This window comes from Dermacentor silvarum, chromosome 7 (genome assembly GCF_013339745.2).
Source record: "Dermacentor silvarum isolate Dsil-2018 chromosome 7, BIME_Dsil_1.4, whole genome shotgun sequence".
In the NCBI taxonomy this organism is placed as follows: Eukaryota; Metazoa; Arthropoda; class Arachnida; order Ixodida; family Ixodidae; genus Dermacentor; species Dermacentor silvarum.
The window spans coordinates 101,288,627-101,300,963 of record NC_051160.1 but is presented as its reverse complement, the minus strand read 5'-3'; the positions used below and the strand labels follow the sequence as shown (position 1 = coordinate 101,300,963).

At 45.2% G+C, this 12,337-nt stretch overlaps 1 protein-coding gene across 1 annotated transcript in view; it reads right to left on the bottom strand.

The window, feature by feature from the left end:
• Window positions 1–1,989: 1,989 nt before the first annotated feature.
• The window catches only part of LOC119459037 (cap-specific mRNA (nucleoside-2'-O-)-methyltransferase 1-like), a 38,844-nt gene continuing 28,496 nt past the window's right edge, over window positions 1,990–12,337 (bottom strand). The window contains exons 9-13 of the mRNA XM_037720884.1: window positions 11,108–11,257; window positions 10,182–10,304; window positions 6,432–6,523; window positions 2,575–2,691; window positions 1,990–2,173 (exon numbers count right to left, since the gene is read on the bottom strand). Coding sequence (XP_037576812.1) covers window positions 2,005–2,173; window positions 2,575–2,691; window positions 6,432–6,523; window positions 10,182–10,304; window positions 11,108–11,257 — 651 coding nt within the window. The 3' untranslated portion in view covers window positions 1,990–2,004. The remainder of the gene's footprint in view (window positions 2,174–2,574; window positions 2,692–6,431; window positions 6,524–10,181; window positions 10,305–11,107; window positions 11,258–12,337) is intronic.

Below are 12,337 nucleotides of genomic sequence, written 5' to 3'. Positions count from 1 at the left end.
GTTTTAAAAATTTTTGGTTACAAGAGACATGTTTCCCGGGTCCTTTGAGTGTCTCTTATAACAAGGTTTTACTGTATAAGCACACGAGCGTTTTTAGTCTAAAGGGGCACAAATATTCAATTTCTGGTATACAAATCGAATATTAATAATAAGTATCGAATATGGAATGAAATTTCGAATAGTCTAATGCAGACACATATATTTACAGCAAACACATTTATTTCAGTACTAGTGCAATAAAGATAGCTATCAGGGGCAAAGGATCAGTTTTAAACAAGATCACTAACAGTAAATAAAACAAACAACACGAATAGCCACATAAGAACTTGAGAGCCTACTTTGCAAACAGGCTATCCAAAATGAATGGCTGGTGTCACTAGCTTTCCAAAAACACTAAATAAATGGCTGACAAAAATAAATATCCAACGATGCAGAAAAAAAAATACTGCGGGAGGATTTCTGTGCCGTAAACAAATGTAAAGGGGCCTGTTGCAAGGAAAACCCTATTAGTTGTAGCGTAAAGAGGATGCTACATGACTAGAGTGCCAGAAACACTAAATGACAGGCTACGAGCAAAACTCATAGGTTGTCATGTTGGCTTCTGCTGCAAACCAAAAACAAAGCTTGTATTGCTCATTGTGCAGCTGCATTGCTTCAAAAATTATTGTCATTGAGTCACTTTTAATAACTTGTGCTACTTTGTTTAGCAGACAGAGAAGAGTAGCAAGACTTTAACAGTAGGCTCTTACGAAATATTTGGTGAGTTAGAGTATTCAGAAACACCGAATATATTTCTCTTTTGAATGCGAATACAATAGAACATCGTTGATACGATCCCATTACAAACGATTTCGCAGCGCCAACATTTGTGATCTCGAACACGAAAAATTCCCCAATACAGTTATGCTTATTTTTTACCGGTTCATACATTCCCGGAAAACACTATCTGTTAGCACGAACGATCAGTAGATCACCAAATTGCGATCGTACGATACGTTATCTGGCCGCTAGATCCCATGTAAACAAGAAAAGGCGAAACGTTCGCGTGATCATGACTAGTAAGTCGCCCGCTGCAGCAGCTTCTCTGCAATACTTGCCCACCCGTCTCACGTGAAAACACTGGTGGGCACAAAGTTTCTTATTGCGGTATGAGCAAATCTTCTCCTGGGTTGTCGCACACTGCATTCACAGCTATCACCGTTAATCCCAATGCGAAAAGCATGTTCACTCATCTGTTCCACAGTGCGTGGGCTGTAGCGTTGTTGACGTGTACTGCACGGTTTTAATGGACGATAATCCAAATGCGCTGCGGTTCCCTGCTGCATGTATCGCTCTGGCGGCATTGTAGGCATCATATTCTAGTGTTGCCCATCAGCTTGATTTCGTTTATATTTCAAGTCGCAGTCTCAAAACACTATGCGAAGGGAAAACAACAATCACGTCTCGGGTCGCTTGGGCCCTACCAGCTCGACGCGCGTCCACGACAACGACTCACGCCGAGTGGGCACGTCAAAACTTCCAGCCAAAATGCCCTGCTTGAACAAGTTGCTTACCCAGGCCGAATTCGAGGAGCACAAACGTAAGCTTGCCGAAGCAGTAACAACGACAATGCACGTTTCAGGGCCGCTCGAGCCCCACCAGCTCGCTGCCATTTTTTGTCTCGTGCTGCAACGACTCGTGCAATGCTTCGCCTGACGTAGATGTCAACTACTAGTTGAGTCTGTCAATTTCTTAGCGACTTCCAATCAATCGCACGTTTTCTCTGTTATTATGTTTTTTCTCATGTTTTTTTTTTCCAAAACATATGAACGAGGTTCTACTGTAGTTAGTGTGTAATATTCTGTTTGTATTTGAAACTTCGAGTATTCACCCACCCCTAGCTTTTACATTTTGCCTCTAATGAAATACTTCCAGTGCAGCGGGAAATCGAGCTGGGAATCGAATTCGTGACCTCGTGCTCAGCAGCAGAACGTCATGGCCACTGAACCAAGTGGGAATGGACACTTACAGCTGCTGCAAGACTGAAAGCGACTCTCCCTTACCCCTGGTGGTTCGAAAGAAGAGGACACCCGTGGCCGAGAAGTGCTTCTCCTCCCGATCCCTCCCTTCCTTGGGCACCGTGCAGCTGAGCCGCATGTTTCGGGCCGCACCTTTCTCTAGCTTCAAGGTGATCCTGGTGCCAACATGAAAATAAAGTATTAGTATGGTGTTGGCAAACTAGACAGAGAAACAACAATCAGCTCAGCGGAGTCTGCCTAAAAGGGAGCCTATCCCACAAATTATAAACAAATGCAGAGAGAAATGCTATGTGAAACCACCCCATGATATGTGTTCACATGTGCTGAAGATAGCCTTGATACCTGCGAACACGAGGACAATACGGCCCTGCATGTGATTCCTTTTCCTACTTTGCAAAAAAAAAACTACTGTCTGAGCAAAATGTATCTGTCAACCAGGCAAGTGTCTAGAGCAAATGCATGCCAACTTCTTAGTACCTTCGCAGACATTCCACTTGACAAATAGGCACGTAACCTGTCTTTAATAAAAAAAAGTAATGAACAAACATGGCATTACCGGTCGAAGAGTGACTCCACATCTCGAAGCTTGAAAACCTCCTTGGCTCGAAGAGGCGTCAAGTCAGCCCGACTTGGCTTTGACAAGGCTTTGACAAACTTTTGAACCCATTTCATCCTGGGAAATTTAAACAATGAAATCATCAGTGAAAAAAGCAAATGGCTTGTACACATTTATCAAAACTTCTTAATGAAATTCTTATTAGGTATACTGACAGGCTAGTTAGTTTAAATTCATGATTAAAATATGCAGCACGACAGAAAAAGAAGACGACACACACAGAGATTGGCGCGCGTCTGCTTTTCTAGTGCAGCCACAGCTACGTATGGCTGGCTGTCAGCACAGCTAAGTGCATGCACAGCCCACGTGCCCTGTTTTAGAGGTAACTTGCAGCGTGTGCAAAGAATGGACGTGCCAAGATGGCATGGCATCATGTGCGCTTTCAAATTCGAAAAAGGAACGCTTACCATATGTAGTATCGCTCAAGATTTACTCCAAATACACTAAAGTTGTGATGAAGAAAAAAGTCCCAGTTTCACCCGAAAGGCAAAGCACCGATTGCGACAGCAAATTAGCAGACAGCTATACGAAGTAAGGATAGTACAGTCAAACCTCTTTAACACGTATCCGCTTAATGCGTAATTGCGGTGTAAACGTAGTTGCGACCCAGCCCCCATTGAACCCTATGTATTGGCTGACCGCTTAAGCCGTAGTCGCTCAATGCCCACCCATTGGTTAGTGCGTACTATTTTTCTTGTTCTACATGCACAGACACAAATTGGCAAAATCTCATGTGCGCAGACGTTCGATTCTCGAGTTGCGATGCCCGGACGGCAGTCGCCAGCGATAATGAACTTACAACATGGCCGCCATGACGTAATTCCTGCTCGTACAGCTGTTGCCGATTGCCGTGCACAAAAGCATGGCCTTCGAGGTGAGTTACCGGTAACACGGAAAAGCTGCCGGTAGGGGGTGCGAATTTGCTGTCGCTGTCGGAGTAATAACCGCACAGAAGCACGTTTTATTGCTAAGCGCATTTGTGCCGCCACCGTGGACGTTGCTTTGAGGTTCCGTGTAAAGTCCAAACACGGCAACATCGTCGCCGCGCCCCCCGTACACTGTATGTGAGAGTGAAAGCGCGCTTCCGCGCTAGGCACGGCGGAGAAGGCAAGAAAGGGAGGCGTTTACTTTGGCGGCGGCCGCCGTATCTTGACAGCGATCTGCGATGTGGAAAAAGGGTGCGCCCGCGCGGGCTTATCTTCAAAGCGAACTGCAGACAAGGTCAACACTTTGCATTTCTTCATCGAAGCACTCATCTTTGGAATGTCACACCAGGTACTGGATGCGTGAACGCGTGTCGTTTCGCACAAGCGCGAAGCGTTGGAAATGAAGAGCGAGCGACACGATGGCATCGTATAGCGTCCGTCGTATAGTGTCACCTAGTGTCACGTTAGTGAAGTGAAGCGCAGAGACTTGTGCAGTAGTGAAAGACTGGCACTGCCAGCACGTTGAAAAAAAAACATTTTTTTTTCGCTTCGGCAATGTCAACAGGAAAAGGAGAGTGCCGGCTTGGTGGGCTGGGCTAGCTGCAGCAAGCGGCGGGATCAGGTTTGAATGAAGGGAAGGGGAAAGGTCACGCCTGCGGCGGCAAGATCGCCAGGTCGAGGGATGCAGGCCCGCGTCACGCACGCTGGCACGCACGTAAACACACGAGCGGTCGCTCTCGCCTCGCAGTCACCGTAAATTCGAGCGCGCCAAGCGCGACGCCGCCGCTTCGCATTCCGCCGCGGCAGAGAAGGTGCTTCCGGTTGCTGCTCGCGCAAGAATGACAAAATTTGGGGCGAAATCTCTAGGTTGTCGGTGCGGAAAATTCGTTATTTCAAGGGGGTCTCCCACTGCCACCTAATTACGTAGAGGTCTCAAATACATGTGCTTCTATGGAGTCACGGTGGGGAATACAAAAACTTCGTTATATCCAAGAATTCGTTATATGGAGGTTCGTTATAAGCAGGTTTAACTGTACGCAGTAAAGCATCACTCGGATACAGTGAAAGCTCGTTAATTCGAATTTCGCGGGGACGCCCAATGAGTTCGAATTAAACCGAAATTCGAAATAACGAAATTCATTGAAAAAACAGCAGGAATTGAGACTGGGTTGTTGGAATATCACTCAAAATATTTACTTGCGAAAATAATCCGTGATCACTGTCTGTTTCTCTTCTTTGAATGCGATCGCCATAGCCTTGTTTTCCAACGCGCGAACGTGGCAGAAAGCATCCTCTGCGTCTTCCTCGAAGCTGAAGAATAGACACGCGACACGCATAGCCTCCATTAGTTCCAAAGCTGAGGGCTGCGTGGGTGCATCATCCTCTTCGTCATCCGCACCTACATCGACGACGGGCGCTTCTCCACCAGTCACCTGCGCGATGATATCATCGTCGGTGATTGTGCCGCAGACCGCTGCACAGCGATCTGCATCGACGTAGTCGTCGAAGGTCACGTCCTCCAGCGCATCCCGCAATCCGGCAGGAATGACCACGGCCTCGCGCTCGTCGGGCTCGCAAGCTGTGCCCTCATTGGTCACACAAAAGCCACTGTGGCGGAAGCAATTGGCAACAGTTGTTGCCGTGACCTGATCCCAGGCCCGCACCAACATATGCAAGGCCGTGAGCAGCGTCACATCGTAGCGACACGGCACCGAACGACTTCGTAGCTCTGACGTACACGAGGCCTAGCGACTGAATGTGCGGCACACAAAGGACACGGAGACTACGCAGACACGTCCGGCACGAACGACCACACGATGCGAAGAGCACGCGCAATGACGACAGTGACGCTGCTGCGCTCGCGCCATCTATCGTTGAGCCTTGAAAGCTTGCGGAGGCAGTATAAAATACCACCACGCAGCGGCACGCAGTTCGAATTATCGATAGAGGAGCCGATGCGCGCGTGAACTAACGAGTTGGTTAACCCATAGACGCCTATATATTGTGGCCGGACCATGAGCATCAGTTCGAATTAACCCGAAAGTTCGAATTAATGAGGTGCGAAATTAACGAGCTTTCACTGTATCACAAGTTCAACTGAATATTCTTCGTTAGAATGTGTGTGCACAGTTGCCAATAATAGTTTCCGATACATGAGTCATTAACAGGTACTGGTTAATTTAACAACTACAGATACTTACGGCATAGATTTACATACTTACATCATATCTGAGTTCCAATTTGACCAGATGAGAGCTGATCATCATCCCACAGAGAAAGAGAGGTTTTAAATACAACCGGAAAGGCTAGCGTTGTAACTAGGGCAGGCAAATACTCAACGTTTCAAGTAAGACTCGAATATTACACAATCACTGTTCGTACTTGTATTAGAAAAAAAACTACTATTCGGAATTTTGAAGTATTTGAATCTAACCATATATTTCGCGACAACCAACAGTTAAATTTTTGTTACTATTCTCCGTCTGCTAAACAAAGTATCGCAAAGTATTAGAAGTGAGACAAAGACAAAAGTTTTCGAAGAAATGCAAAAACGAAATAGGTAATGCAAGCTAGGTTTCGCAGTGGAAGTCAACATAACAAGCAGCGATTTCTGCTTGTAGTCTGTCATTTCGTGTTTTTGGCAGTCTAGTCATGTAGTTTTTATTTACGCTACAATCAGTGATGTTTTCCTTTTACACTTGCTTAAAACACCTCCTTCAGCCATCTTTTCTCCCCAACTTCTTTTTTTGGCCAGCATCTGGTGGCGTGACTACATGGAATCAAAGTGGAGAGAAATGGAATGGCTTGGCTGCCTTTGAGAGCTGGATGAATGCGAAGAAAATTTGATATGAAACATCAGATGCCACTTACCTCTCCTCATAGTGCTTATCTTTGACATATACTTTGCCCAAAACAAAAGCGTCAATGATGTGGATTGTGTGGAAACGTTTCTGATATCGACCCTGAAAAAATAAAAAAGGATACTAAGACAAAATAAGCAAAATATGGTGCTGATGGCTCTAACCTCTTTAAACATAAGACGTGAAACAACGCCTGAAGCTACACTTATGGAAAAATTCCCGCTGCCGTGAAGCTACTACACCTAAAAGCAAAATTCGCATATAAATCTCACTTCTCGTGTTGAAGCTCCCTCCCCCCCTTCCCCCTCGCCCTATTTCATGGTCGCCACTCTGCATTATGGCTGTTAGTAACTCAGTATTTCAGGCGATCCCCGCCAAGTCACGGTAATCTGTGGGCTACTCTGTAAGCCTTATATTGGCATGCATACTCAAGTTTTTTTTTTCTTGGGTCCCCTCAATTGCACCCTGCCCTTATAACCATGACCGGTTTATAATCAAATAAATACGGTTTACTGGAACTAAAGTGAAAGTGGCAAATTTCAGGATGTTCCTTTTCAAGAGATATGGGAACACAGCAACCCTCATACTAGCAGTTAATTAAGCAGCAGAACCTGTACTACGAGGATCACCATAAACTACTCTGAAATGAAATCTCTATCATCTTTGTTAAGCACCTTGTTTTCGCTGTACCACATATTGGCCACAAATGAACCAGGCCTATTTTGGCAACTACGCATGATTTTATCAACTGCAATGAATACTGATAAGGCTTGCTGAAAAAAAGCCAGAGGTAGAACATTCTTTCAACACTGTATCACTCTACTATCACACACAGCCTTTGAGTGAGTTGTCAGCACTTGTCAGAACTCAGAAATTTTGTCGAGCCTCAATGAGCGTACAAATATGCGCTCTATGCTCAAAAAAAAAAAAAGACGATCTTTCAGGCATGACATCGAAATCATTTGTATCAAATGTAGTGTACCTGCAAGACACTTGAGCATTACCAGAAACTCGCCTGGTATAAATCATTACCGTACAAAACAAGAGAGAACCCACTACACAATCGAGTGCCAGTGCTGCCTTCAAACACCTCAATATCTATTTCACTATACTTTCTCTAAGACAGTTCGCGTTGACTACTGCTTTTGTGGAGTACGTTAAGTCAAGAGAACCTTGAGTTGTACGCAATCAATCATAAGTACGCTCATTTTCGTTGACGCTTGCAAATGTTTGACATAACCATGGCACGTACAAATGAAAATTCGGCACTCAAATGGGACATTAACGCTTGTGACAAGTGGGCACAAAGAATTTGAATGTAATGCCTAATGCCTCAATTCTGAGCTGCAATGTAGGCATGGAAGGGCTATGCCTAAACCTGGGCTGACAAATGCGTCATTAAAGCGTCTCGCTAAGGGACACAAAGCTGCACCAAGCCCATCTCCAAGGCAGCATGATTACAAAACAATGCTTTTGCTTATGTGACGACTGCACTGCAGCGTGACATAGCGCCGCTGCCTACGTTACTTCTGCGAAGAGCTCTGTTAATAGACAAAAAACTGTTTTGCACAATGCAACAAAAATACCATTATTATATCCAATAGTTCTATAAGCGTACATGCTGATATCAGCAAGAACAAAAGTTGAGATCATGTCCATGCGGAAGAAATGCAAGAATGATGCCTCTGACGGGCCAGCAATGGGTTTCCCTTTGATTGTAATGGCCCACCAGCAGCTCACCATTTCAATGCATGGCACACAACCAATGCTAAAATTGAAAACACGCTTTGCATCATCCTCAATATGTAGCCAGGCATTTGGTGCAATCACATTGAATCGTAACGTTGGCGAAAACACTGGAGCCAGCCAAGTCGAGACATGCGTTAAAATGCACTTGCATGTTTAGAATGTGCTGTATCAAGCCGTATCTGATCAGTATTTGACATTTTTCTACCAGGAAACATACTTCGAGCTGCTCAGCAAGCAAATGTTCATTTCTCTGTAACCAAAATTATCTCGGATCTTGCATATATGGTTTCATTCTAGCAGTAGAATACTCACTGAATAAAACATGCCATGAAGATTTACTTCATTGTATCAAATAGCTTGTATAATTGTGTTCGTTATATAGAGGTATTCATTCTATATGATTTAAGTTGTTATTTTAAGTTGTTATAGCCATGTTTGCTATATTTTATTGCGATAGCAATTATATGGACACTTCAACCGGATTTCTGCCGTCGGCGTCGCCGTCGCCGTCGTCGTCGCCGTCGCCGTCGCCGTCGCCGTGAGGTTCCGTATAGATAAAATCTTCACCGCGCGCCGTATGCCCGAGCGCAAGCGTGCTGCGACGCACGCTATCACGGAGAGCGAACGCACTCAATCCCCCACGCGCAAGCAACGAAGCGGGAAGCCAGCGCCGGAGGGAGCGGGGGGGGGGGGGGGGGGGGGGGGCACTTCTACTGTGCCAACAACCGCGCTCGTCGCTCGGCCGCACGGTCTCTAATCTCTCCCGCGCGCAAGCAAGGAAGCGGGAAGCCAGCGCCGGAGGAAGCGAGGGGGGGGGGGGGGGGCGCACTTTTCTTCTGCCAACAACCGCGCTCGTCGCTCGCCGCACCGTCTCTTATCTCCACACGGCTCTGACCTTTATGAGCCGTGCATTCGCGGCTCAGTTCCTGTTGAAGCGATAGACCGCACGTACCTTCGCCCCCAGCGGCGTATGCTTGCTGCCAGCGTTTTGACAGTCGTTGTCTGCAGTCATTCAGTGTGATCTCTTCATGTTTGTTTGTGCGCGCTCACACCACGCTTGTTCATTCAGTTAGTAATAGTCGGGTCACATTTTCCAACGCACGCTACACATGTAATGCTGCCCGGATCGGCAGTGCAGCGCTACAGGTGTGTCCCTTCGCACGCGCGCTGCCCACGGGAAGCGCTTCTCATCAACACCACCGTTTCACACGCGCCTTCTCGTGGTCATCGAGTCTCTCTTCATGTCGGTCTACTTACGCCGCAGCACACCTGCTTACTTAATCGGCTGATGTTTACTACAATTCATATTGTTACCAAAGCCGCTCACCTTACTTCGTATGACATTGCTGTGTTGCTATCGCATTCATTGCTTCGCCCTTAGGGCGAAACTGTGACATTTTTTTTTAATTCCACTGCCCAAAACAAAATGAAGCAAGCGGCACTTCAACATAAAACATTCTCAATGAGCCAGTCAAGTAAACAGCAAAACAACAGGGTGCGAACTTGGGCGGGTTGGCAAGTCATAGCAAAATTGAAAAAGTGCTTTACGAATAAGACATAGGCAATAAAACAGGTACAAAAAATATGGCGCTACTTCCAAGTGGTGTTTATTGAAAGGGTAACAATACGCAGACACAACAGATAAAGTTTTCATCAACATGATTAAATTGCGTGTGCAAGATACAAGAGTTCTTTGTTTGATACGGACGAGGATGGAGTGCTGATGCAGTCCTCTCTGCCAGAATAAATTTACACTGCCTCTACAATCTCCTGTGCGCACTTATCCCGTTACGGCAAATAATGATGCAATTATAAAAAAAAATTTATAATTGAAAAAGACTGTGCAAAATATTTCGAAGGTCTGTTTCTTGTACCTATTTCTTTCCCTGTGTTCCATATTCAAAGCACTTTTGCAAGGTGAGGGTATCTTTAGGCTTTCAAAACTTCAGCACTCTTTTCAGCTAAGGTAAAAAAACCTGACGTGTAGTGCATGCCATACACAAGCACTGACCTCTCCTGAAAACTCCTGCACCATCTCGCCGTAGAAGAGTGTGTCTGGCGGGAGTTCCAGGCCCTCGGTGACTTTCTTCCACTGGTCCGAAGAGTTTCCCGTCCACTGGTAGACTTGCCTCCGCTGCAAGTAGCAGTGTGGACGTATGCGGTAATCATAACAGAGGCATGAAACAGTACTCACACGTCAACAACCTGCTAACCTTACAATATAAATAATACTACAGTTGAAGCCACTGACCGAAACCTTTATGAAACATGTTAATGAAATTTTCGCATCACAGCAAGTTAAATTTCGGATGCCACTATACAGTAGAACCTCATGGATATGATCCTGTTTCGTACGATTTCCCGGTACCAATGTTCGCGATCGAGAACATAAAAAAAAATGACCCAATACAGTTACCGCTTCTTTTTTGCCAGTTAATACGTTCCCGGAAAACAGTCTCTTGGCACCAACGCTCAGTACATCGTGAAACTGCGATCGTATGATACGTTTTCCAGCCAATTGGCGCCACTTCAGCTGGTGATCACGGAATCAGTGGTCTGAGCAAGCAGTATGTGAGAAGACCAACCAAGCTGTTCCGACAGCCCGAATATAAATAATATTTCATACGTAGTACTTCTTATGCGCAGCTAAATGCTGAACTCTAATTTGCTGCATATTCCACTGGCTACAATCCATGACAGTGCCACAGTGAGCCCCCTTGTGGTCGCTTCTATAATGCTTTATTCATTTCGACTGCCTGTATTTACTCATTGTGTCACCAACAGAAGGATATGGCTTCAGTGATGGCAAAAAAAAAAATGATCCATTGTGTTGAGTGCTACACTTGATAATCAACCTTTATAACAATTGTTATAGACTATTCTCATTGCTAAAAAAATGCAGAAAAAATTGCCTAAAATATTGAAAAATGCACTCACCCCTGCACTGAGGAAGAAATATTTGCTGTCCGGAATATTGGGCTTCCACTCGCCACATACGACACACCGGTAGTCATGGATGCTCTTGATGTCCTCGAGAAACTTGGGTTTGAGCTCCTCAGGGCGTTTGTCAAAGTACGCCAGTTCGTTCTAAAGCACAGAAAGCAAAGAAGGTAGATTGATGAAAGAATGTGCATAGTCCACTATATTTGCCCCAAAATTAGCACAAATTTAGAGTTGTGCTGATTCTTAACATTTCAACATTCTCAACTTCTCAACATTTGCAATTGCCAAAGTAGATCATTCGCTGGAGATACAGCAGCAACTAATCTCCGGAATGATAAAAAGTCTCATTGGTGCTGAATGTGTTTTAATATATTCCAATGTATCCGGCTGATATGTTCAGTCCTCTTCAACCCCATAAGGTTGTTCGCTCTTGCAATGGAGGGTTTCTAACTGCAATATTATGATAACTGTGATACAGCAAGACGGTAAATTGGCCTTTACAGGAACAGCCTAAGCGTACAAATAATCCAAAGCCCAAATATTGGATTCACCAGAAATGACATCATTCCACAGGTGCCCCCCCCAAAAAAAAGTTGTCAACGTTTTGCTATGCTTGCCTGCGACCTGGTCAATTCGTATTTTGACCATCGTCTCACCATTGCTTCAAATTGACGAAAGTTAAAGGCAACGCGTGCACCAAATCTATATCCCTTGGCAACTTAAGAAAGAGGTCGAGTGTGCTCTGACAGCCGAATGATTGTGGGTTTCTTCGCAATAGTCACTGTCTGGCACTTCCCTCCCTTAATCGCCGCCTTCGTTGGTGCAGACACTGATGATGGAGCTGGCACCACTTTAAGCTGCTTGATGATTTGAAGCTAGAAAATCAAACAAGTCGCCCAGGTCTGCGTCACTATTTAACATGTAAATGAACAAATCCTGGACACACAAAGTTCGTATGATGAACAATGCAGACTTTACAACTCAACAGCTTGACTTGTCTTGTCCTGCAGTTTGAGCATGGCCAGCAAACGGACTAGGCTCCGCTTGTTTCAGTTTTGAGGAGGCACTGGTTACCATGCCAACGACACATCAAAACAAAAATATAGTAGCTCTTTCTGTGCAAACTCTGTGGCTAAATTAGATGGCAATTGTGCAACTATCAAAAGGTGCATGGTAAGGTGTCCGAAATTTCGGTCGTCCTTATACATTAGGTCTGCGACACCT